The sequence below is a fragment of the Ambystoma mexicanum genome, chromosome 6q, assembly GCF_040938575.1.
Source record: "Ambystoma mexicanum isolate Mex_15411 chromosome 6q, UKY_AmexF1_1, whole genome shotgun sequence".
Classification (NCBI taxonomy): domain Eukaryota; kingdom Metazoa; phylum Chordata; class Amphibia; order Caudata; family Ambystomatidae; genus Ambystoma; species Ambystoma mexicanum.
The window spans coordinates 1,645,380,744-1,645,407,535 of NC_090937.1; the positions used below are offsets into that span (position 1 = coordinate 1,645,380,744).

Sequence of the window (26,792 nt, forward strand, 5' to 3'; positions counted from 1 at the left end):
GAACACACTCATAGTCCGGTTGGCTAGAAAGGATTGGACCCATGCTATAGCGTCTCCTGTGAAGTTGGCAGCCAGCTTGAGGTGGTTGCATAAGACTGCATGGTCCACCAGATCAAAAGCTGCTGACAAGTCCAATAAGAGTAGCAACGCTGTTTTCCCATTGTCCTTGAATTCCTCCATTTTAGTTTTAAGATCTAGCAGGGCTGTTTCCGTGCCATGGAGGGGGCGGAAGCCCGATTGGCGCGAGCCTAGTAGATGATTAGCTTCTAGGTACTCTTGAATTTGGAGATAGGCTACTCTGTCGATAATTTTTAGTAGGAAGGGTACCGTGGTGATAGGCCTATAGTTAGTCGGGATAGATGGATCGAGGGTTTGTTTTTTGAGAAGGGGGAGGACCCATGATTCTTTTAAGTTAGCTGGCACTGTGTTGGATTTGAAGGATGAGTTGATAAGCTTTGAGATGAAAGGGGCTAAGTCTCTGGCAGCGTCCTTTATTATTTGAGCTGGGCAGCTGTCGCCCTTACAGTTAGAAGGCTTCAGTGAGAGGATAACCTTTTCAGTGTCAATGATGGAGATGGGTTTAAAGCTGAAAGGGGGGATAGTGAAAGGTTCAGTTACTGGAGGCACTTGTTGATCAGTAGGAGAGAGGGTGTCTTTTTTATTCATTATTTTAAGTTGGAGGGTGGAGATTTTGTTAGATAGGGCATTCTGTATATTAGTGCACCATATCTTGTCCTTAGGGACCGTGTCAGATGGTTGGATAGGGGATTCCATTTCCCGGAGGATGGCAAATAGTTCATTGGTATTCGATTTGGCATTGGTAATTCTGTCATTGAATACGTTTTTTTTGGTGTTGATAATTTCAGACTTGTAATGTTTTGTAGCTTGGGTTAGCTTGGCTTTGTTGTCGTTGGTGGGCGAATTGCGCCAGATAGTTTGGAGTTTTCGTTTCTGCTTTCTAAGGTCCTTAAGCTGGGGGGTGAACCAGGCGTTAAGGTGGGCTTCTTGCTTAGCTTTGCGTGGTTTTGCAGGTGCAATGGTGTCTAGTGCGTGAGACATAGCTTTGTTAAAGGTGTCTACTAGTGTGTCTGGGTCGGTGTTGTCCTTCAGACCGTTAATAGTGGGCAGGAGGAGGGGGATAAGTTTTTCTGTAGTAATATCTTTTTTACTTCTGGTAGGGAGTGGTGGTGCCATTTTGATAGTTTTGGGGCTGGGGAGGTCAAGTGTGGCAGTGAAGTTTATTAGAAAGTGGTCGGTCCATAGTTGAGGTGTGATGGCAGTGATGACTATGTTGCAGTTGAGTTCTGAGACCCAATCAAGGGTTCTGCCTTTAGCATGTGTTGGGGAGAGAACTTTTTGGGTAAGGCCTTGGTCATTTAAGATAAATGTTATAGAAAGGGCATTTTTATTGCCTGGCTCATTGAAACCGATGTTGAAGTCGCCCATCAGCAGCGTTTGTGAGTGTTTTTGGGTGTTGTTCGCTAATGTTAATGGAGATTTTTCACTCCTCAGTAATGAGTTCATGATGGTTTTAAAGTTCATGTACATTGCCGTGACCCATTAAATACTTGGTTCGTACAGTGGGAATCATCCTCAAGATTGTAGTGTCTGACCAGTATAATACACATTTTGAATAAAACAATCGAATTAAAAGTACTTTTTAAAAAAACGAATTCCTTCTTTGCTTCTATTCTTTCCAATACCGGGCTTTAAAAAAAATATTTTGGCAGAATAGCTTCAAGACTGTCCTGCCTAATACAGTTGATTACTGACGTTTTTCAGACATTTGATTACAAATTATTTTTTTTCACTGGGTTGATTAAGGTTTTTATTTTCCTCTAGCCCCCATCTTCGCAAACAAAGCTGTTTTATTTTAACACAGATTCAGAAGAGGAGTGAAGAGTGATCTGAGTGGCGATTTTTTTAAACATTGATGCATCAGGCAACATTTTAAAACCGTGTCCCATTGTTAGATGATTAAGTAGTTATTGATATTTCACTGAAAACCACAAAAACGAGTGCACTAACGATGCTCAGCAGGTGGGCACTGCTGGGCTTGAATACAGCAAAGAAAAATCTCCCAAGAGCTGATATGGGCGTTAAACCATCTGCAACTTTATTTTTATTAACCAGTTTAAAGGGGATCAAACATCCCACAACTGACGCTTCGCTGTTTGCTACAACTTAATCATGGTAACAAAATGCAAAGAGGAAAAATCTATTTTAAATTCCTTCTAATTCTCCCTCCATTTCCCATAAACACATGGTAAAAAAAAAGTAGTTCTTACATAATTGTCATCAAAAACCAACTTTAAAACACTGACCCAGTCAAAGTGACAGTGCTTGGTAGTAATATAGCGCAAATAAGCAGTAACATCGTCAATGTGACCGTGCTTAATTTTGTGTGAAAAGGGGTGTAATAGCACACCTCTAATACTCACTAGCGTTGTATTCTAACTGGTGATTATAAAGTGCAAGTAACTAAATAAGAGCCTCACCGAAGTGACAGCACTTCATTCTTGTATGCAAAAATATACATTTGCATACTTTCATAAATTCACTATAATTTGCTAACAATCAAGTAATACATATTACACATATTATGGAAAACTAATATAAATTCTATTAATATTCATATTAAGGAATTTTGCTCAAGTGACAAACAGATCAGTCCTTTTGAGTGTTACTCAATGATTGCCAACGTCGTACAAAGCCCAAACTGCTAGTTGCCTGAGTTATGAATGGCACCTAATTGGGAGAGAAATCCAAGCCTGTAATGTGCCATTACATCTTATCCCAAAAAACGTTCAAAACACAAACCAAGAAAAACATCATAAAAAGAGAGAAGAGGGCTAGGGGGTTAAATTAAAGAAGCAGAAAATTTAAAAAAAAGTACTAAATATAAGAAAGAAATATGAAAGACGCTTTAAATAGCTGAAACCACACATAAATATATAAGGATAATGCAAAAAATATGAATATTCATATTAATGTTACAGAAACACATACTGCCTTCAGTTATGTTCAAACCGACCGGCACTTTGACTATCATTTTTTGAATGAATCGCTAAAAGATGTTCTACAGTTCTCAATTTCAGTTTTCTTTTTCTGTTTTTATGGTAGATTTTTGCACACGGGCAAATCAATCTATGGATTAGAAACTCTGTATTGCGGTCAATCATAGAGGTGATCTAATGCGACCAGATGTACCGTTCATTGATATTTCACTGTTGATTAATTGATGGGCTTCTTTATTTGTAGTTGTACATTGACTTGTTTGCCTTTCTTTGAATCCAACAGGGATCAGACCCAGTAACAAATACATGAAGAGTAATCATGAACACTTTCCTGGTAAATTTGAGCCGCATGAGACTGTGTCTGGAAAAGTTATAAAGAAGGAGCGGTATTGTTCAAAACTTGGGGCAACCATCAAACGGGAGGCAAAATCCCCACGGAAGCAGAGAAACCCTGCAGTGAAGAGACGCCAGTCCGCCGAGTTTGAAAGTGACTTCATCAGGCCTATATCCTCCACCAAAACCTCAAAGATGCACACCGGAGAGAGACCATATGCCTGCAGCGAATGTAGTCAAAGCTTCCGCCGAAGTTCTACTCTTCGCATGCACCAGAGAACCCACAAAAGAGAGAAGCCCCATGAATGCACTGAATGTGGGAAAAGATTTCGCAAGGAATGCAACCTGACTCTTCACAAAAAAATCCACCAAGCAAACGGATCGCGCATCTGTAGCGTCTGTGGGATGAACTTCCGCCGGATAGGAAACCTCATCAAGCACGAGAAAAGGCATATAACGGATCAGCTGCGGGCAGCGGCAGGAAGTGGACAGGCTGTTACTGTAGCGCCATCTTCTACTGATGCTGCAGGCAATGAACCAAGCTGTAGTGGAGCTCAGGCCTCAACCGGCCCAGAAAGTGGAGCAAGCTTAAGTGGAGAGCTCTTGGTTACAGACCCAGAAACGGACATTATTTTCAGTGAAGCTCAGTCGAGCGTTGATCTAGAGAATGGAGCTGAAATTATTGTGGAGACCCCATTTACAGATGTAGAAAGTGAAGAGAGCTCAAGTGACTCCTCTCCCTTTGTCACGCACGAATATGAATGCGAGGAGTGTGGGAAAGGCTTTGAACGGAAATCAGACCTGGACATGCACAGGCTTTCACACACAGACCAGAAACCATACCCATGTACTGAGTGCGAAAGGGTTTTTGCAAGCATGTCGTCATTAAATAAACACATGCGCGCGCACACGAGACAAATGCATACATGTGACGAATGTGGAGAGCAGTTCAGTCACAAAGTACGTCTTTACAGACACCAGCAAACACACGTGCGTGAGAAAGTGTACACATGTGATGAATGTGGGAAGAGCTTCCACCTGCGCTCACAGCTCACCAAACACCAGCAAATGGAGAACATTTTCACGTGCAATGAATGTGGCAAGGGCTTTAGCCAGTATTCCCAGCTGACTGCACACGAGCTGACACATGCAGGTGATAATCCATTTGTGTGTTGTGAATGTGGGCAGAGTTTCCCCGACCCCACTTCCTTCATTAAACATCACAAAATGCACCCTGTGCCAAAGCCATATGGATGCCCTGAATGTGGAAAGCGTTTCAGCAAACAAAATTATCTGATTGAGCATCTGAAAAAAAACAAAGAGCATAATTTAAATAAAATAGTGCCGGATTGTTAACAGTGAAAAAAACGATTGTGAACCCATTAGGAGACCAAGAAAAGTGTGCTTGCACTTCCCTGGTCAGTGCAATGATGCTCCACGCCAGTCTTCGCACACAAGGTGGCAGCCATAAAGCCATTCCTTCTTTTAAATATTTAAATAAACATCCTGATGTGGTGGTTGTGCAAGGTGGCCCCTTTTAGTGGTCCTGTCCATGGCTGTGTGTGCACGAGCTACGACAACCGCGTTGGGAAGAACATTGAGGGAGAAGGTTGAAGAGAATATTATCCTACATGACATTTTGGTGGTCGTTTCTTGTACTCTAATAGTCTATCCAATAATCCGGAGATGGGGAAAACGTCCTACATCTCCTGCTTAATATAGTAGTATCCCCTGCTTCAGTAGGACTCGTTATGGGCCCGGCTGGTATACAGAGAAGGAATACAACTTGGCGACTTTGAACCCCCAAGAGAATTGGCTTATGTTTAAGGAGAGTTTTAACTTGCACCCTCTGTGTTGTTAATGCACTTTGGTGAGCATTGATAAATCTATATGTAGTGAATGTCAAACAAAAAAATGTTTGAGGTTGCAGAACTAATCAAACTGCATATGTGTTGCCTAAAATTAGAAACCATGTGTATTTTTGTTATAGGAAATTGTTTTTTTCTACTCTAGGATGCCCTGGGAGGTTATAGTTCTGTTACCAGTTAAAAGTTTCAAGCCAAGAAAGCATATGCGCGTAAAGAATGTGACCTTTATGAAAAAGTGCAGTGGTTCAACTAAGAGAATCTGAAGACCTCAACCAATTCTGCTGAACAGGTGATGGGTAAACCCATCTGCATGTATCGCGTTTACGACTTCATGCATCTCTCAGAAGAATAAAATGTCCTTTTTTGGTGTTTTTTAGTTCAGACTTCTCCTTTTCAACAAACCGCAAATGTCCTCAAGTAGCCCTTCTTAACTTTTCAATTTTGGCTCGTGAGTGGAACAGCTGAAAAATGGATAATGTTAATCATTTAAGCAACTTAGGCTGTGGAATGCATTGGATTAGAAGTTAGTTGTTACTGTGCCTACACACTTGGGAGAAGTTATTGCTTTGATTTCCATTCCATCAATCACTGCTTTCTAGTTCACTGTTATCTACATTACATGTCCCATTAAGATGATTAGTGGTGAAACCTTTTGTCTGACGTTACTCATGGGTTTCAGGATCACGAAAACAAGGTGCTCTTTAAATTCTAAGACGAGGTGTTTTTTTTTTATGACCGTGTTTAACCGTATTAGAGAATGTGATGGCAATTATCCTATGTAACAAGAGTGACAGCACGTTTTGCATTCAAAATGTAGTTTTCTTTACAGTGCTGGTTGATTCTGTTAAAGGTCGTATTGCCCACATTAGTGAATTTGTTCAAAGTGGATATATCCATCATTGGGGGCCCATTGAGGAATCTGAGACATGCACCATCCCGGTGCTTTCTGCTTTCTGCTATGGCACTATTCCAATGCACAAAGTTCATATGTTATGTATTATTTTCTAATGACAGCTAATCAATGCTTGGAAACTTTGGGACCAAGATATGCGTTTGTTTATATTCTATGATGAGAGTAGCACCACTTTCAGTGTGGTATTTATTTATTTATTTTCCTGTGATCCAAAATACATGACTTTCTGCCTATACTCTGTTACTGTATCAGGCAAAAAATGCAATACATTGGAAAAAGGTATCTGGCCATTTGATGATGTGGACCATGAAAATATGGTAGTACATGGGTTTATGATGGTTTACATATGTCTAGTATATGGCAAGAGATCCTTCCTAACCTATGTTGTAGGCCAACTGGCCAATCTTTTTTTGATTCTGCAATATAAATTAAAATACCCTCACCTGCTGTTCGACATGTATATAAAGTGAACTTCTCAAAGTCAAATACAGCATTGCTATGAATCATGTCTTCCCTCTACCAAAAACGTGGAAATTATATCAGCAAACATTTTTGAGATTCTTGAAGCACAGATTCTTTTTTTAAAAAGACTAAAATGTTTCCATGGGAAAAATCAATGATCGGATATCTTATCTTTCATCTTTTATGTATCACATGCTTAGTTTTTTATTTCAAAACAAGAGGTGATGGCTATAAAGTTTAGAATGAATCTTAACCTCTGGCATTGCTCTGGGCAACCCTCCAAGCAATTATAAAAGGGGAAAAGTCTTATGCAAACCCGCCGACACATGTCTGGGGATGTTTGTGGCCTCGTGCAGAAGTGATGTGACCTAGCAGTTCGGGCTGGACTGACCATATGGTCTTTCCTCTTTCAGTAATGGCTTGTATGCAAAGAAGGTTGCCCAGAGTAATTGTCAGAGGTTTAAGATTCATTATAAACGTTCCAGCCATCACCTCTTTGTTTAGTTTATTTAAGCATGGCTATACACACTCCTCTTCAGACTGGGAAGAAATCAACTGTCATCTGGATAATTAGCTTAAAAAACAGGATATCCAGCATTAACCGTAGACCACAGAAGAGTACCGGACCTTGTGAACCGAAAGGAGCGGTCTGTAAACCGTATGAGTCTTTGAAGGCGACACCACTCTGACCACGAGTGGTTGTAGACTAGGTCATTTGGATAGGTCACTGGGATTAAGGACTATGCTCCAGCTGTAGATTATGGTTTTCTTACACTATCCACCTCACCTATTTTGGTGTCCCTACACTTCCATTTACTCTGCAGACATTCATTTTTTTCGGCATACATGATGGCTACAATTCCTGCGTTTTAAATTTAAGAAAGCAATTGCTTTTGACCCCCTTTCAGTCTTGATTCATTTGCTGATGCGTTGGCCTGTGAAAGCTGTCAGTGTCCAATATCTCATCATCTAAAACCTAAGCAATTTGGCCATTTGTTTAAAACGATTCTTAGAATTCACCAGTGGGTATTCTAGCCGATGTGAAAAAGGAAAGTTAAGTAGCAGGGTTTGGATTAATGGTACCCAGGCCTCCATTGTAGTTCAAACATGTTTTTGGGTGGTTGCATCTGTCTAGTGTCTTAAACTTGCATTTCTCCAGCATGGGGTCTGGCATGGATTCACATGCTCATGAATATTCCCTGTCGTCAGGCCGGGAATCCTCGGTAAAGAAAAAATCAGTATCAGTTTAGTTTCTGATCTGTCTTTCTTAGTAGTAAGCAATCACGGATCTCTGGATCATACTGCCCCCAGCCAATGACTGCCCTCTACCTAAGCCCCTCCCCTGGCAGCCATCCTCAGATTTTTACCGCACGTTCAAGTGTTCGGAGTCCTCATGCTTTAGCTCTCAAGCTTTTACTACGTTTTCGCGCTTTTTCAGGAGATTTTTCTAATTTTTCGGTTTAATCGAGCCTCAAGCTCCACCGTTTCTACTTCCGATAACGGGGACCCGTTTCGGAATTCTTCTACACCCCTCAAGAGTGAAGTTTTCATCGAGTTACGCTTCTTGGAGGATTCCAGAAGATCTGTGGCCTACCTCAACGGACATGGCCCAGGACAAGGGAAGCTCGACGCCCGGATCCAAGCAGTTCAGGAGCTGCCCAGGATGCGGATTGCAAAATGTTTTCAAGGAGGACGAGCATTCGAGATGTCTCTACTGCCTTCATGAGGACAAGACGCACGTGGAGAAGGACTGTGCGTTCTGCAAGAACCTGTCGGAACGGACCAAGCAAGATCGTCGTTTCCGCCTCGCCGCCTGGCTGGAGAAGGGCACAGCAGGTGAGAAGGCAAAGAAAAAGTCTGAGCGGTCTTCTAAGTCATGTGAGGGCGCCCCGGCGACGGGGGCCCAACAGAAGGCCAAGCACCGCAAGTCCGCGGGCACCGGGAGCGCCGAAAGGTCGGGCTCCTCGGCTGCCAGGCAGGGCGCGACTTCCCCGGCATGATCAACCACAAGCCAGCGCTCTGGTTCGGGGAAGAGGAAGTCCGAGAACCCGGGTAAGCTTCTGGAGAGGCCCTGAGCGATCTCGAAGGGAGCCAAGGGGGAGTGAGGCGATGACCCTCCCCCCAAAGCGAAGGCCCAGGACGCACCCAAGGTGGTGAGGGCCTTGATCCAACCGTCAAAGACCTCTATCGAGGTTGTCGCAGCGGCCCTGGCAAAGCCGGCAGAGGCTACGCCAGTGGAGGCGGCCTCGGGCCCAGAGTTTCCCTGCCACCGCGGAGGGAATCCTCTTTCCAGACCATCATTAAGACCCCCGTGAAGAACCCGGCGGAAAAAAGAGGGGGGGGGGGCAGTGGCCATTACGGACTCGGATTCAGCTCTGAGGAGGATCCGGTGGAAACCATGAAAGGCCTCAGTGAGAGGTTCATAGGCCTCAACGAGAGGTTCGAGAATGTTCGATCCCAGGGGACCCCTCATCCCCCTCGCCGGACCCTCGGGAGGATACGGCGAGGGGGACGGACAAAGACGGTGGCCATGATACAACGGACATCCCGTCATCGCCCCCCCTCGGGCCTCGCCGCCCGACGAAATTGGCTCTTTTCACGCCATGATAGCCAGGGCATCCGAGCTCTTCCAGATCTGCCCTGAGGAACAGAAAAGGGAAGGTTTTCTTTACCAACGACGAGAGGCCAAGAGAAAGACGGTCCTCGCGGTGCCGTTGCTCGACATCTGGGACGAGGGGCTGGCAATCCTCAAGAACCCTTCCACGACACCCGCCAAGAGGGACAGGTACGAGAAGAAGTACCGGGTCCCCGATGCCGCCCCCTTGTGCCTCAGGGCCCAGCCCACACCGGACTCTGTCGTCTCTGCAGCGGCCAAGAAGAAAGCAGCGGGTGCGGCGGCTTCACCTTCCACTTCCCTGCCATACAGCGAGGGGAAGAAGTTGGACTACATGGGACGACGAGTCATCTCGTCGGCGGCGACGACGATTAGGGCGGCAATGCCTTAGCGATTGTGGCCCGTTACGACAGGGAGCTTTGGTTCAAGATCGCTCCTCTGCTAGACTTCCTACCGTACGACAAGAGGGACGGAGGCCCTACAGATTCTGCAGTAAGGTGAGGTAGTGTCGGATCACGCCATAACGGTGGCAATGGACATTGCCGATACCGGATTTTCGTCAACTGGGCAACAGGGTTTGCCTCCGATGACGAGGATGGCTCAAGGCGACAGACTTCCGCCAGGACGTCCAGACCAGAGTGTTGGACATGCCGTTCGACGGCAACAACCTGTTTGGAAAGACGGTGGATGAGTCCCTCCAGGCCATCAAGACACAGCCCGAGCCCTAGGAGTCCTTCAGCCACGGCAGCCCTTTCGGAGCTCTGGAGGCAGACTGGGAGCCTCCAAGGGATCCAGCGGTGGCTCTTCTACTTACCGCCAGTCGGCCCGCTCCTCGTCCCAGGATGCCTACAGAGGCCGCAGCAAGCAAGGAGGGTCTTGCTGCCGTCGGCAAGGAGGCCAAGGCGGCAAGGCCTCTTCCAAGCAGGACTGAACCGGCCGTAGCGTCGGGCCCCCACCGAAGCTCCCCGGTGGGAGGCCACCTGACGAAGTTCATCAGCGTGTGGGAGTCCATCTCCACCGACCGTTGGTTGCTGGACACCCTGGCCCGCGGACACTCGCTAGAATTTCAAAAGATATGTCCTTGCATTCCTCCCGTGGCCAGGAAGGAAAATCACGTCCCTCAACTGCTGTTGGAGGTAAGGGCGATGCTCAAGAAAGATGCCGTAGAGCTCGTCCCCAAGAGGCTCCAGGGCTCCGGAGTATACTCAAGATACTTCCTCGTCAGAAAGAAGACAGGCGGTTGCCGCCCCATCCTGGACCTGCGTCGGTTGAAAAAATACTTCAAGGCACAGAAATTCAGGATTGTCATCCTCCAGCACATGCTGGGACAGCTGGAGGAGGGCGACTTCCTATCGTCACTGGACCTGGAGGATGCTTACTTCCACATCCCCATTCTAAAAGGACACAAAGCTCCTCAGATTCGTAGTCCAGGGGCGTCACTACCAATTCAGAGTCCCGCCGTTGGATTAAAGTCGGCACCCAGGGTGTTCACCAAGTGCCTCGCACCTGTGGCGGCGTGGCTGCGCCTGCAAGGGATCCACGTCTACCCCTACCTGGACGACTGGCTAATCCGTGCAAGGTAAAGAGAACTCGCCGTCGAGAACACAGCGAGGACCGTCCGCCTGCTCACAGAGCTGGGAATAGCCATCAACTACCCCAAATCCCATCTGGTCCCGTCGCAGGTGGCACTGTTTCTGGGAGCGAAGCTCGATACAGTGAAGCGATTGGCATCTCCGTCGGAGGAAAGGACGAAGGCCATTTTGGGCAAGGTGCAGCACCTGTTAGCCACGGATGTGGCCAGAGGGAAGTCCATCAAGTCTCTCCTCGGGATGATGTCCTCATGCATCTACCTTGTGCCCCTTTGCACACTTCGGATGCGTCCGCTACAAGAGTTCCTCGACGCCCGCTGGATTCAGGTGGCGGGCAGCTTCGAAGACAGGATCCCGCTCGACGAGGAGTTCCGTCGGGCAATTCTATGGTGGGTTGCCCGTGCGCACCTCGCGGCAGGCATGGACTTTCAGGCCCCGGCGTATCAGGAGACGGTAACGACACTATTCCGATCGTTCCCGCTGGTGAAGGCCCCTGCCCCGGCGTGGGAGCTCAACGTGGTGCTGACCAGGCTCATGGGGGCCCCATTCGAGCCTATGCATTCGGCGCTGTTGTCGTGGAAGACTGCATTTCTCGTGGCCATCACCTCCACACGATGAGTGGGAGAGATCCATGCCCTATCTTGCAAGCCTCCATACTTGACTTTTCACGACACAAGTGTGGTGCTGAGGACGCATCCCTCCTTTATGCCCAAGGTGCCGTCGGACTTCCACCTCAACGAGCCCTTGGTGTTGCCAGTTTTCTTCCCGTCGCCTTCGTCCCCGACCGAGAGGACTTTGCACTCGCTGGATGTGGCTAGAGTGCTGAAGTTCTACGTGGACCGCACAAAGTGTTTTCGGAAGACATGACAGCTGTTTGTGAACTTTGGACCTATGAATCAAGGGAAGGCTCTCTCGAAGGCTTCCATTTCCAGATGGCTCTCCGGCTGCATCATGCACTGTCACCGGTTGGCAAACCGACCGCTGCCCGGCCGTCCGAGAGCCCATTCGACCAGAGCGATCGCTGCTACCACGGCGTTCCTGTTTGGTGTGCCCCTGCTGGACATCTGCAGGGCTGCTACGTGGAGGTCGACGCACACCTTCACAAGATTCTACAAGATTCTACTGCGTCGATCGGGACTCCAGGCTCGGCCGAGCAGTGCTGCGCAACCTGTTCGCGTGAGGAGGTAAGAGATGCTTAATGTTGAGTTGTTGTATTGCTTAATGTTGAGCCTGTTGCCACCTCCCGTGGTTGTGCATGTGTATACTGCTATGTATTCTTATATTCATGAGTATGTGAATCCATGCCAGACGCCATGCTGGAGAAGGAACAAGTTACTTACCTGTAACTGTTCTCCAGCATGGGTCTGGCATGGATTCACATGCGAACCATCCCTCCTTCCCCTCTGTGGCCCTTCACTTGGTCATACTGCCACTTTACGTGCTACCAAATCTGAGGATGGCTGCCAGGGGAGGGGCTTAGGTAGAGGGCAGTCATTGGCTGGGGACAGTATGACCCAGAGATCAGTGATTGGTTACTACTAAGAAATACATATTAGAAACAAAACTGATACTGATTATTTTCTTTACCAAGGATTCCCAGCCTGACGGGGAATATTCATGAGCATGTGAATCCATGCCAGACCCATGCTGGAGAACAACAGTTACAGGTAAGTAACTTCTTCCTTCTGGAAATTATAGCTCATCATTTGGCTTCATTTCAGGCTTTGTCAAGGGAAACCTTTCTGGTGGGGAATCACTGTCTTAGCACTTACTTCTATTCACCTAGTCCTAATCTGCTTTCCTTCAGACTCATGAGTTACCCATACTATCGTTGATGGTCAAGACCATACGGTAGCATAAAAATATTGCTTTCAAAGCCAAGGGAGTAGGAGCACATCTGTTAGTGTCTGGGTCCTTCTCCTGTATTTTTCCATTAAACATCTGGTTGAGGACTTAACATAGCATCTTCCCATCAACATCTGACTCAACACCTCGCTTCGATAGTTCTGGATGGAGCGCAAGACCCTCCTCTTCAAGAAATGGCTCCTCCCTAACACTTGGGTCCATACACTGTCCATTTCCCACCACACCTGGGACTGGGTGATCTGATGCCCACTGTTTCCTGCCCTGGTTACATGTAGATCCATTGCTGACAATTGCCCTCCCTCCCCTGTTGTTAGATCCCCACTCCTTTGTTTCTCTGCTCCTTCTCCCTATAATTATAAATCGCTCTGTAGCTTCCCAAAGCATAATAAGAATCGGTCCACTTCTTAAAGTTCTATTATGCTGCCATTCTATAAGTAGCTGGTGTTATCTGATTCTTCGGAGCATACCATGTTACATGATAAACCTAATTACGTCTAATAAGGTTTAGCGTGTAACTGGGCCAGTGACGGGGGAGTTTCTTCCACCCATGGATTACCTGAGGGGCACAATGGCCTCTTCATATGGTATTCCAAGTATAGATAACTGCAGATGCAGGCCAGGTGTTGTGAATGATATAATTTGAGGGTAGAGTTGACACTGGGCATGGTCACATCGCACACAGACTGGCAACGCCCACAAGTCACTTTCTATATGGATGGTACATGTCACACAGCTGGGTGCACTCTGACGTGCTTTTTCCTCTTATTTACTCTGCAACTCCTGGATTCTTGCCTTTCCTCTGGGGTTTGTAGGAGATAAAAGTGGAGTTGGTAGCCTGCTGATTATGTTTGTGTCACATTTCAGCATGGGAACTACAATCCTTTTGCTTGAATCCCAATCGTCTCTGGGATGCTAGTGCCATCTGCAACTCTCATCGGGCCCTGAAAAAGTGATTTGTATATTGGGAACAAATCTTGCTTCATCCTTATATGAGGACAAAAGGCGAGCAGAATTCTAATTTCAGGGTGACTCCTTTCCAGGTAACCGTTGGTCCAGGATGGACTGCTCTGGTCCTTTTTATGGCTGTCAGCCGCTCTACTGGTGTCAACCCAGAGGCTCCCGCCGTTGCTCATAACGAGGACCTCAAACAGTCGTGTACCAGTGTCCTAACCAAGTGCTCCTCTGGGTCCTTCACTAGTCAGTTTACAGTGCTTATCAGAACCTCATACACTGACTCTTATTGAGGCAGACCGCTTTGAGGGCCCACAGCCTTCTACCAAGTACCATAGCACTACATCTGTATGTTGGTCAAAGGGTTCAGCTGATCCTGCCTCAAGGGACAAGGGGAAGTCTGAGGAGTCCTCAAAGTCTGACTGTATGCCTCGTCTCACATAATGGCATGCCATTGAAGGAAGTTGGGTGCTATTTTGACCTCCAGAGGTTCTTTGCTAGTGGCCTTTGAATAACAAAACCCCGGCGACTCACCCAAATGTTTTGTACTTGCTAGTGGTCTTTGAATCCCAAAACTCCAGCTACTCACCCAAACATTCTGTGTAGGAGTCTGACACTCCTAGAGTGGATCTGGCTCCCATCTAAAGTACCTAGGACCCCAATGACCCACGGTTGGAGGGATACTTTAAGCACAGGTGAATTGGTATTGGCTGATGCAGCAAAGGTATGGAGTAAGCCATGTTCTCCAGCATTGGATCTTTCATGGATTCACATGCTTAGAATATTCCCCGTCGTCAGGCTGGGAATCCCCGGTACATTATATAGACCCTTTCCCGTAGGAAAACTTTTTCGACGCTTATGCGCCCTATCCACCTCGTTTTGTATCATGCGTGCCCGCGGCGTCAGGACGCCATTATATAAATACAGGACCCGCCCCCGCGCTCCCTCAGATTTCAACCGTCTTTCAAAGTAGTGGGATCCTCGTGGTTACTGCTAATCGAAATTAGGTTGTATTTTCGCTTCGGCGACGTTACATTCTGGAAAAAATATGTCCGGAAAAGCTTTATTTCGTCCTTGTGCGACATGTGGACTCAAAAAAGTCTATGAAGGTGATGCCCACATGGATTGTATCTACTGTCTCCCCCCGCACCACACGGCGGATACATGCGAGATATGCCAGGGTTTCTCCCAAAAAACCCTTAAAGACCGGAAAAGAAGGTTGGTCGACTGGCTTAACGACGGAGCGGGTGCCTATCCGGCATCAGAAGTTGGCTCCACGGCCTCCAGGAGCAAGTCGGAACCTCCCTCGAAGAAGGTGCGGCCTGTCGAAAAATGCCCTGCGGACAAGCATACGGGGAAGCATGCTGGGTCTTCCTCATCACATAAAAAGTCCTCCTCCTCCTCCTCATCCTCTAAGACGGAGAGGCAAGCGGCATCAAAATCCTCCTCAGGGGACCGTCCTAGGTCTTCCGTGAGTCGAGACGCTTCAGCAGGGAAGTCGGCAACGAAATCAGCTACGAAGTCTAAAGGCTCGGTGCCGGCTACTTGCTCGTCGACCCCGGTGTCGCTGACGATGCCTATTACTATTCAGGCAGCAGCGGTGGGGATTCCTTCGTCGACGGTGACTCAATCTATGGCCTGGCAGCCAGAGGTTTGTGACCCGGCCCCCCCTGAAGTCCTACTGCAGCCAGACACGGCCTTGTCGGTGTCGTCGGTGGAAGGAGAATGTGGCATGGTTATGCAGCCGTCGGACTTGGGCTTACGGCCTTCCAATACGTCGACGACGAGTGCGAGTGGGGGTGTGGTCCCTCTATCCTCGACGTTGCTGACCCCCCCAGACGGTTTTGTCTCTGGATGTGCTTAATACACTTCAGAAGCTCCTGCAGCGTCTGGATATGCAGATCCCTCAGCCTGGCACTTCATCGTTGATATTTTCTGCACCTTCCGTCGACGAACAAGCTCAAGCAGCTCGCTTGACGACCAAAAGCCCGTCGGCCTCCCAGGTGGTGAAGGATCGTCCTCGAGCGCAGGAGGAGGGTGAGCTATCGGAGTCCGATTCTATACGAGGTGACTCAGGGTCGGACATTTCCCTGTCACCGTCGAGAGACCCAACATGGAATTCGGATGTAGAGGTAGAGTCTACGAGGAGCCAGGCACAACCATCTCCTCCGGATTATGTGGGAGCCTTCCATTCAATGATGGGAAAAGCGTGTTCCGAGTTCGGCTTAATTCCTGAGGAGCAAAAGAAAGACTGTTTTCTTTTTGATCACATGGGTCAAAGGAGGAAATCGGTATTTGCCATCCCAATCCTGGACCACGTGTGGCAAGAAGGCCTCAAGACGATGCGTCATCCGTTCTCGGAACCGGCTATTAAGGGGCGTATTGAGAAAAAGTTTAAAGCTCCGGAGTCCACTCCAAAATGTCTAACGTCACAGCCTCTGTCAGACTCTGTGGTATCGGCGGCAGCGGCTAGGAAGGCCAGAGTACAGCAAAAATGTTCAACCCCACCAGAAAGCGAGGCCAGGAGGCAGGACGCCTTTGGAAAAAAGGTGCTCTCAGTCGGCGCCACGACGGTAAGAGCAGCCAACTCCTTGGCGATTGTATCACAATACGATAGGGAGATGTGGCATAAACTAGCCCCTATCCTAGAACATCTGCCGGAAGAACATCGAAAAGCAGCCATGTTGCTAGTACGAGATGGTGAGGAGGCCTCGAACCATGCAATTAATATCGCGGTGGACCTAGCAGAGTCTGGGTTCAAACAAATCAATCATGGCGTAGTACTACGTCGACAAGCGTGGCTCAAATGTACTACTTTTAGACCTGAAGTCCAATACAAAGTCCTAGACATGCCATGTGAAGGAGAACATCTGTTTGGAGACAAGGTAGATGAAGCCTTGAAGGGGATGAAAGAAGACACGGATACCGCTAGGTCTCTCGGCGCCCTCCAGACAGGTAGAAGTTTTCGCTCTTTTCGCCCCTTCAGGGGTGCTTCCGGAAACTCCCGCTTTGGAGCCTCTAGGGACCGTGGATTTAACAGGCCCTCATACTCCTCACAAGGTTATAGACGTGCATCCCAGTCGGCACGTAGAGGCAGAGATTATCAAGCCTCCAGACGACACGGCTCGGGTCCCTCGTCGACGAAGGACAAGCAAACCAGCAACCAATGACGGCCTTCGGAACGTCCTGGGGGGTCGAGTCTCTCATCATATCGACCAATGGAAATGCATCACCACAGATCGATGGGTTCTGGACACGATTCGCATGGGTCATGCGCTGCAATTCAAAAACAAGCCTCCAAGTCTTCCGCCAGTGTTTTCGGCCCAGCCCCACCTTCGAGTTCTAAGACAAGAGGTGGCGCTTATGCTGCAAAAAGGAGCGGTAGAACGGGTTCCTGTGGCACAGGAAGGACAAGGGGTTTATTCCCGGTTCTTCGTTGTCAAGAAGCCAAATGGAAAATGGAGGCCCATTCTCGACCTGAGGGTACTCAACAAATGGCTTAAGAGCTCAAAATTCAAAATGCTAAAGCTCCAGGAGGTTATCAGGTCAGTGCAACCCATGGATTATCTGTCGTCGCTAGACCTTCAAGACGCATATTTTCATATCCCAATACGTCCACGACACAGGAGATATTTAAGGTTCGTCGTCGGGCGAAAGCATTTTCAGTTCAAGGTCCTCCCGTTCGGTCTCAAGTCCTCCCCCAGGACGTTCACCAAGTGTTTGGCCCCTATAGCGGCCCATTTAACGAAGGACGGTCACCATGTCTATCCCTATCTAGACGACTGGCTGGTCAGAGGTTCGTCCATGGAACAAACACGAAACAGTCTGGGGGCCACGATGTCCCTCTTACAGGAACTGGGCTTCTCGATAAACTTCAGCAAGTCCTCCGTAGAGCCTTCGAGGACCTTGGTCTTTCTGGGAGCGGAGTTTCATACGCACACAAGCCTTGTAAGACCATCCAGTGAAAGAATACAGACGCTACAAAGCAAGGCGTCGGAATGGAGATGCGGTACCAGGGTGTCGGTGCACAAATACATGTCCCTGCTAGGGACCATGTCATCCTGCATTCCGTTGATAAACAACTGCCGTCTGTTTATGAGGCCTTGCCAGGAATTTCTAGCGGACCGTTGGGCGCAGAGCCAAGGTCGCTGGTCCGACAGACTGGTCTTCGACGAACAACTGGTACAAGCACACTGTTGGTGGAGAGTTTCTACTCATTTAACGAAAGGAATGCCTCTGGTGGAACCGGAGTTCCAGAAGACGGTGGTGATGGATGCATCGCTGAGCGGGTGGGGAGCTCATCTGGATACGTTACAGGTACAAGGCCGGTGGTCGTTACAAGAGTCCTCCCTGCATATCAACCTGCTAGAACTGAGAGCAGTGCGGTGGGCTCTAAAATCTTTTCTTCCTCAACTGAGAGACTCTGTGGTGCGTGTCATGACGGACAACATGACTACAATGTTTTACCTAAGGAAACAAGGAGGAACACGTTCCAGGTCCCTGTCGATGGAGGCACAGAAAATCTGGCATTGGGCCCTGCAACACAACATGCTAATCTTGGCGTTCCACCTGCCAGGTGTGAGAAATGTGGAGGCAGATGCCCTCAGCAGGGAAATGAACGAAGTTCACGAATGGGTGCTGAACGACCAGCAACTACAACATGTATTCAAGAAGTGGGGACATCCTTCCATCGATCTGTTCGCGACGAAGGACAACAGGAAATGCCCGCAGTATGCAAGCAGATGGCCTCAGCAGGGCTCACTGGGGATGCGTTCTCCTTCCCATGGACGAACAAATTCCTGCACGCATTCCCTCCATTTCCTCTTATCCGGAGGACGTTGCAATGGATCCTCAAGTACCCATGTCGGGTGATTCTGGTGGCACCGTATTGGGCCAGACAGGTGTGGTTTTCAGACCTGCTGCACATAGCGGCGGCGGAGCCAATGAGGTTCAGGAAGATCCCCAACCTTCTGTCTCGACAGGAGGGTATCGTTTGGCATCACGACCCGGACAGCCTCAAGTTGACGGCCTGGCTCCTGACTTCGCCGAATTTGGTCAGCTAACGATTCCGGAGGAGTGTCGTCGTATTCTGCAAGCGGCAAGAGCACCTTCCACAAACACTTCATACTCGTACAAATGGAGGAGTTTCTGTCAGTGGTGTGTGGATCAACCAGGTTTGGTTCCGCAGTCGATTACGCCGGAACAGCTCCTTCCATACTTGCTGTTCTTAGCTCAAAAGGGCTTATCGGTTTCGTCGATAAAAGTACACCTGGCCGCCATCTCCAGGTTTACACGTCAACGACATTCCGCACCATTATTCAGCGACCGCCTGATTAAGCACTTCCTTAAAGGTTTGTTCAGGAGTTTCCCTCCCGAGAAGAGATTTCCTCCGGTGTGGAGCCTCAATCTGGTGTTAGCGTCTCTTATGAAACCTCCTTTTGAACCAATGTCATCATCGTCTCTAAAGTTTTTGTTGTGGAAATTGGCCTTCCTGGTGGCCATCACTTCAGCCCGACGTATTTCGGAAATCCAAGCTCTAATGGTAGACCCACCATACTTAAGATTTTTCAAGAACAAGGTGGTCCTTGCCACTAACCCACAGTTCATACCGAAAGCTCCTTCAGTGTTCCATAAACATTCCTCTATTGTCTTACCTACGTTTTTTTCCAGAGCCATGCTCGGGAGTGGATCGCACGTTATACACATTAGACGTGAAAAGGGCTCTCAAGTTTTATCTTCATCGCACGCAACCTTTCAGGAAAACGAGACAATTGTTCGTGGCCTATGGTTTGGGTGCTAAAGGCAAAGCCATTTCAAAGCAAGGACTGTCAAGATGGGTATCGTCTACCATTTCGTACTGCCATTCCAAGGCTGGGAAGCCTCTTCTGCGACGCCCAAGAGCTCATTCAACTAGAGCGGCGGCATCGTCGACGGCGCTGTGGTCTGGAGTCCCTCTGGGGGACATCTGCATGGCGGCTACCTGGGCGGCTACACACACTTTTACCCGCCATTACTGCCTGTCACAACAACATGCCGAAGATACTCGGATGGGACAGGCGGTGCTTCGACACCTATTCCAATAAGGTAAGCCCCGGTTGAGGGGTTAGATCTTGTTGCAATTATGATTGAATATTGTTCGTTTTCTATGTTAACAATTGCTGATGGGTACACGACCATGGGGAACGGGCATTGTGAGGAAAGTATGTGAGTTTGCATGCACGCCTCCTCTTTTCGGGATGGTACTGCTATGTAATCTATTCTAAGCATGTGAATCCATGAAAGATCCAATGCTGGAGAAGGGAATAGTTTCTTACCTGTAACTCCATTTCTCCAGCATTGGTATCTTTCATGGATTCACATGCGCCCGCCTGCCTCCCCTGGGCATGCAAACTGGTTCCCCCACTACTTTGGGGGCCGAAATCTGAGGGAGCGCGGGGGCGGGTCCTGTATTTATATTGTGGCGTCCTGACGGCGCGGGCACGCATGATGCAAAACGAGGTGGATAGGGCGCATAAGCGTCGAAAAAGTTTTCCTACGGGAAAGGGTCTATATAATGTACCGGGGATTCCCAGCCTGACGACGGGGAATATTCTAAGCATGTGAATCCATGAAAGATACCAATGCTGGAGAAATGGAGTTACAGGTAAGAAACTATTCCCTTCTGCTACTCCAACTAATCATAAACTGCATTTTAGGTACTGGCAGTTTCCTCAAGATGTAATGGAAATCCCATATATCCTATGCCTTTGTATGTTTTGTGTGTAGTAGCAGTGGCAACTGTTAGACAAAGGGTCTACCAGGACAGCGTCTGCAACATCCTCTTAGTCATCCAATGCTCCCCTTTGAGAGCAAAGATGTCAAGATTCCCTGGGGGGGGGAAAAGTATTTGCAAACTCCGCTCTTCATCGGAGACAATGGATACTCTACTTGTAACTGCTTAGCAGCAGCTATGTTAGGAGTAAGCAGATTTACAAAATGACTTTCCAGTGGCGAAGCAAGCAGTGTTTTGCACTGGGCTGGCTGACACCAAGACCATAACACAAGATCTCATAGAGTCCATATATTGATGCTGCATCATAGGAGTGGGCATGAGTAGACTGACATGATGGCGCTCCACATTGTGCTCATGTGCTGGAGAACATTCTGGGCATACCCTTTGAGGTGAGCTTTTTCACAGCTCAACTGATGAAGAGTAAACAAAGAAGACAACTTCCAAGATGTCTGTCCAGTTTCTAGTGGTGCTGACCAAGAAATCGTTTGACAACTACATCTTTAAGGCAAGACTTTGATCTAGAACCTCTTGAGGTTTCAGGGCTGTAACCAAGGTTTTAATGGCAGGCACCCTCCCATAGATTCCTGATGTTTGATTTATATTTCCCGACGCAGCTGCTCTTCGGAAACATTTCTGGTGCCACAAAGCGCAACATGCCTTTAAGCACCCCCACGCCAGACTTTACGTCAGGGCTAGTATACATAGAGGCACTGTGCCCCGTGTCCTTCTTTTTTTTCCCCCGCGCCCTCTGCTCCCTCTAGAAACAACGCTTCAAAACTGTTTATTCGTTCTTTGACAATATGCCAAATCCATCAAAGTCTTTGGGGGTTCAAATCCTGTGTCGAATGATGTCAGATATCTGTCTTGGATCTTCATAGAATCTGTCTTTGCTTCGGTGAGGGAGTGTGCGTTGTCAGCCGATGCACCCCAGGGCCCTTTGTGAACAGGAAGTAAAACTATTCACCTTCCTGCACAAGGAAAAAGATCAGCAGTTTTGTTCTAAGTAGCCAGGTGTCCGTCGTTTCCCCGATAAATAGACCCCGGTCTGCTAGGGCAAAAAGAATTAATGCAAGAGGTGTCGGTCTCCAGGCAGTTCTTCAAAGTATCATTCTTCCTCATCAAGGAGGAGCTGACCACTTTAGGGACTCTCCGAATGACCAGGCTTTGCAGGTATCTTTCCCAACTCAATCCCTTACTTCTGAGGAATGGGAGGGGGGGTGGGGGGCCTTCAGGCTGACGATGCTAGATCTCTTTGCCAAAGTTGCGACTGCCTCTGCCCTGGTGCCGACTGATTCATCCTTGGTGCTAATGGAGTCCACTATGCTTGGACGAGCCGGTAGCGATGCTGACAGATCACATGACTGTTTGTCATCGGACCCAACCATGTGTGAGCCCGAAATAAGATCCAGCCTAGAGGTGATATCACTCAGCCTTTGGATGTAGGTCTTCCACCCACATTCATTCCTTCTGCGGTTCAGACCAACGCCAGAATTCCTCCCAGATCCCTGGGGATACATTCATGTCCTGCTTGGAGGCCATTTATGATGAGAAAGGTGATACTATTCCCTTTCGTTTGGTGCGCCTTCAACCTAGGAAAATTAAGGACTTAACAGAGGAGTTTTATGTGGGTGATGGGGACTTGGTGGACCTTGCTGCCGGCTTCCAGTATGTTAGTGGCCTTTAGACCTCATCAGACATGGACATGCACTCTGCCCCAACCCCAGGCAAGCCGAGGGATGCTTTTCAGCACCTGATTGCAAGGCAGTAGATATCTTAGGTTTAGCAGTCACCTCCTGGCCCAAGGTGCAGTATTAAATGAGGCATATTGGACAAAGGTCCTAGAAAGAAGCCCCAATGGTGTTTCAGCGCATCAGTAGAGGCTCCTGTCAAGCTATGATCCAAACCGGCCTATGTTCCAACTGAATATTGGGATCTGGCTAAAAACAGAGCAGCACCGTCTGACCCACTATTCCTGTCAAGAGAGTTTAGTTGTGCCAGCTGCCACACTTAACCAGAAGACTAGATCTTTCGCCTCTGCCACCGGACAGGGAGAGCAAGAGACAGGCTGCATGCGGAGGAAGGTTGTTTGGCACTGCAATCCTTGGTCCCAGATGCATCAACACCTCCTGTGCCCTGGCCAAATTCTCGTTTAGCCTCTGGTATGTCATCTTGGATGTGGAGGAACACAGCCCAGATGCTGATATATAAGATGGTTTTGAGGCCCATGAGAAAGATGACAAGGAGACCTCCCACCAGATCCTTCAGTCGGGCCTCGACGCAGCAGACTGTGTAGCCAGGACGATGTCTCCTGTACTGTGGTTAGAAAATGCTTGTGACTGAGAACATCATCAGGTTTTTCCCCAGACATCCAGAAAAAACACCTGGACATGCCATTTGATGACAGCAAACCTATTCAGTACTAAGGCTGGCTAATCCTTACAAAAGTTCCAAGCTTCAAAGGTGACAGTCCTAGGGCAGGTGATTCAGCAACCGCTAATCCAGCATGCAGCCCTGTCACCTCCTATGCACAGGAAGGTAGAGATCAAGCTCACTCTGGCAAGCAGATGCAGCGATGCCTTGACTGGGGTTAGGGTACAAGTGCACCCAGAGGAGGCTCAGCCTCCTCCTCTGGGCCCTATTATGCAGCCGCCTCAGATATAGAACCTCTTTGAATCGTTCATCCTGCCTACCACAGGGGAGTGATGTTGAAAATCTCAATTCTGCTGCTTTAGAGTCCAAACTCCCATTCGATATCTAATTGTGATCTGTCTATTTCCTCAGTGCAACCAGCAAGACAGGAGGACTGGTCCTGGTTTATGAAAGCTTTGGTTGAGAAATAATTGGGTCTGTCTAAACCCCCCTCCATCTCCCCTTTGTAGTATACTACAATGTTTGAACATTCTTTCCTGGAACTGCTGTGCCTTCACTAATGTCATGAAACTTTAGAACAGTGGTTGTATTCTTAATATGGACATAGTTCTTTTGTAGGAGACCATGTCCACTGGTTCTTTTGAAATGGAAGGCTACAACACTTACTATACTGCTGCCGTGAGGGTAGTCAAGGAATATCCTGGATACCTTGCGGTTTGCTTGTTTTTTCCACAAAGATTTTCCACACTGTGTGTTTGGTGATGAGTGCAAAGCGAACATTTTTATTCAGGTTGTTTGTTACGTGGGCTCATGGTCCCAGTTATGGTCAGCCGACAAGTGTTCCGACCCGTGGGACTTTATCAAGGCTGATACATGTCTAAAATTTATATTTAACATACATGTGAACACAGCAAGTTGTGGGGGTGGCATATGTGACCTAGTACATGTGTGCCAGTGCCAAGTTCGTTGAGCGGTGAGATGGCATGGTTGTTAAGTTTAGTGAATTCCAGTAGTTTACATAATTCGCCTTTAGTTACATGTGGGTTTATATGGGCTATTCAATAATAGGATAACGGGGAAGGTAGAGTGAGAGAATAAGAATTGCAAACTGGTTAAGTGGTCGCAGCTGGAACAGTGCTAGTTGTATTAGAGTGGTGAGTGTTCTTCTTACCTAGTTATGATGGTTGGAAGCCCCCTATGGGGTCCTGAGAAGCGTGAGCGTGGTCAGTCTTGGTACCCAGGTAAACTAAGCCTCTGGCTGTGATGGGGGTGGTGGCTGTGGGCTGGAGCTTGATCGCTGTAATGGAGCCTGGGGGCTGTGCCCAGGGAAGGTGTTTATATCTTCATTTCTGGGGCACCATTGCCGGCCTGGCTGATACAGGGAGGCATGACCCGTTCTAATGCTGGGTGCAGGGAGCCGTGCTGCTTGGGGATTAGGTGCACGTGTGTTAAGTGAGGCTTGGAGTGCCTGTATTTATTAGAGGCATATCGTGAGTATACCTCTCATAAGGGAGGGGGGGCATGGCCATGGTTGGCGTGGCAGTGTGCTAGAGTAAAATGCAAAAGGGTGCACTTAACCTGTGTATTAGGAGTGCCCACAACTTGGTCTTGTGCGCATCTGTCGTATCCAAAATGTTCCACCCGTGCGTGCGTAATAGTACAGATGTGTAACTCAGGCTTGTATTGCCTGTGTTTGGGAGAGTCATAAAAAAAAATAACCCTCTCAGAAGGGAGGGCCAGTGGCCAGGTCTGTGTGCTACACGCTGGACGCACTGACACTTTCAAACATTGAATCTAAGGCCCAACAAGGAGCCCAGCTGTCACTAACAAAACTGACCACGCTCACGATTCTCAGGACCCCATAGGGGGCTTCCAACCATCAAAGCTAGCCTTGATAAAGACCCATGGGTCGAAACACGTGCTGGCTGACCATAACTGAGCCCACATAACAAACAACCTGAATAAGAAATGTTTGCTTTACACTTATCACCAAACAAGTACAGCCTTGAGGGAATGGCCATTCAGCCCTAGGGTGGTGTAGCTTTGGTGAGAGATTTAAAGTTAAACCTAACTTTAAGATTTGTAGCCTCCCACTACAATTCATTGATGGCAGTCTGTGTAACCCTTGGGCAGACTATGAATGTGCAGGAAATATTAATAGTGCATGTAAACCAGATTGGGAACATTATTTCTGATGTTTTTTAATCTGCTTAGAATCACATGCTGTGAATATGGTCCGGCATCTCGTGGTAATTGTGGAGTATTGCATCTTTTTTTGGAAAATCACAGGGGCGTCGACGTGGCCTGACTGTAACATTATCCCTAATGTGGCGTGTCGTGATATCCAACAGCCCTCACGTGTGGATGTCCCAACAGATTATTTTTCTGCCTACCTAGTTGCTCGCACAAAATGCAGAGCTTGTAAGCGTTTATATTGAGTTCTAAAATTGGTGTTAATTCCAATGATATTCAGTGGTTTGCTCGCTTTTGATGACTATTGACCACTGATCGTGTCTGCCGGCGTTCCATCCTGGGCTGCTCAGTGACTTTTTACTGCATGGACTTGGCCTCTTGGCCCGGCCTTCACAGTAGAGGGAGGGAAGCCCTATTCAGACTTTCTTTTTTGAAAATGCCTTTCTCTGACCCCTTCTCTTCCTTTTTCTTTCAGTCTGGCTGCCGCTTCCCTCCGCTATGGAGAGAACTCACTTTAAATGTTGCCCGTCTTGCAACGGGAAATTTCTTTGGGTAGACATCTGTCGCTGAAGCAATCCGTGTCTTCCTTGTGATCACGACGAGCACTCGTGCAAAGCGTATTAACTCTTTCAACCGAAAGCTTTGAAAGACAGGCGTATGAAACGGTGGGCGGCCTACGCCATGCAGGCTGAGAGCCCATCACCTGCCGGCACCGCAAATGAGGAATCGGTCCGCAGCCACGGCTTTGATTCGGAGGCCATCTCCCTTGTGCGCCCACGTGCCTGTCCCCGACAGGCATGCCGCTATGGGGAAATCACATCCCGGCGACAAGGTCACACACACACCACATATTTCAGAGCACAGAACCCCCAAACTTTCATCACCCATGTTGTCAAAGAAAATTTCGCCTTTGCAGTTCGGTGCCCTCTGCGTTACTGCTGTTGCGGCCTACGTACAGTGTGAAATCTCCTGTTATAATTGGTGGTTTTTCTAAATCTACCAAAGACGCAGCTGCACCGAAGGATACGGCGGTGCCGAAAGATGCCCCAAAACGGGGACTCTCAGCGATTATACATCCAAAGCTTTGGGAGAAGCTTTTTGAGGCTAATCCTCTTGTTTCAGGCCCTAGAAAGGACCCTTCTTCACCAGAAGGCTATTCTCTGCCTCCCTTCCACTCTCTAAGGCCCTGCTTCTGGGCACCAACACCGTTTCCCCCCTCCAGATCGTTAGGACTACTTTGAATTGACCAGAGGCAGATTTGAAGCCTGTATTGTCAACCTTTTGAGGCTGAACTTCCCAGAGTCCCGTCTTTCCCTCCTCCTCACCTGACAAACAGGAATCTGGAGTTGAAGATATCCAGGGTCTTCGGCTCAGTAGTACTACTTCTTTTCTTTTTTTCCGGAGCAAGTGTCTCTCTTCCGGGAAGGAAGCCACAGTGTTATGCTATTAAAAAGCACTCCCCACGGCCCCTCTCCCGAGAGGGACAGAATGGGGAAAAAGCCCAATAGGCACAAAAAAACCCAACAGCAGATGAGCAGTATCAGGCGTCAGACCGTGTATATGCAGAGTGGAATTTGGGCCCCGCAGGCTTCCAGAGGATGTTGGAAAGGAAAGCCAATTTGGCGAACCCAGCACAAAATACGTGATGGAATGGACACAGCATGTATGAACACTGCAAGGAGCACAGATTTAAGGTAAGTCTGCATGGAAATTGAAGTAAGACCGAAAGTATGGCAGAAAACAGCAAAAGCCAGAAAACCGAGAGAGGAGACAAACTCTGAGAGGGAACGCAGAGCGGAGACAGACGAGAGGGCAGAAGCAGAGGGAGGAACAGGTAAGTGGTG

General features: G+C 48.1%; 1 protein-coding gene across 6 annotated transcripts in view; it reads left to right on the forward strand.

The window, feature by feature from the left end:
- The window catches only part of LOC138516963 (uncharacterized), a 530,457-nt gene extending 524,863 nt beyond the window's left edge, over positions 1-5,594 (forward strand). For all 6 annotated transcript variants that reach the window (XM_069632440.1, XM_069632443.1, XM_069632439.1 and 3 more), the window contains one exon: positions 3,301-5,594. In XM_069632440.1, coding sequence (XP_069488541.1) covers positions 3,301-4,706 — 1,406 coding nt within the window. In that variant the 3' untranslated portion in view covers positions 4,707-5,594. The remainder of the gene's footprint in view (positions 1-3,300) is intronic.
- Positions 5,595-26,792: the final 21,198 nt, after the last annotated feature.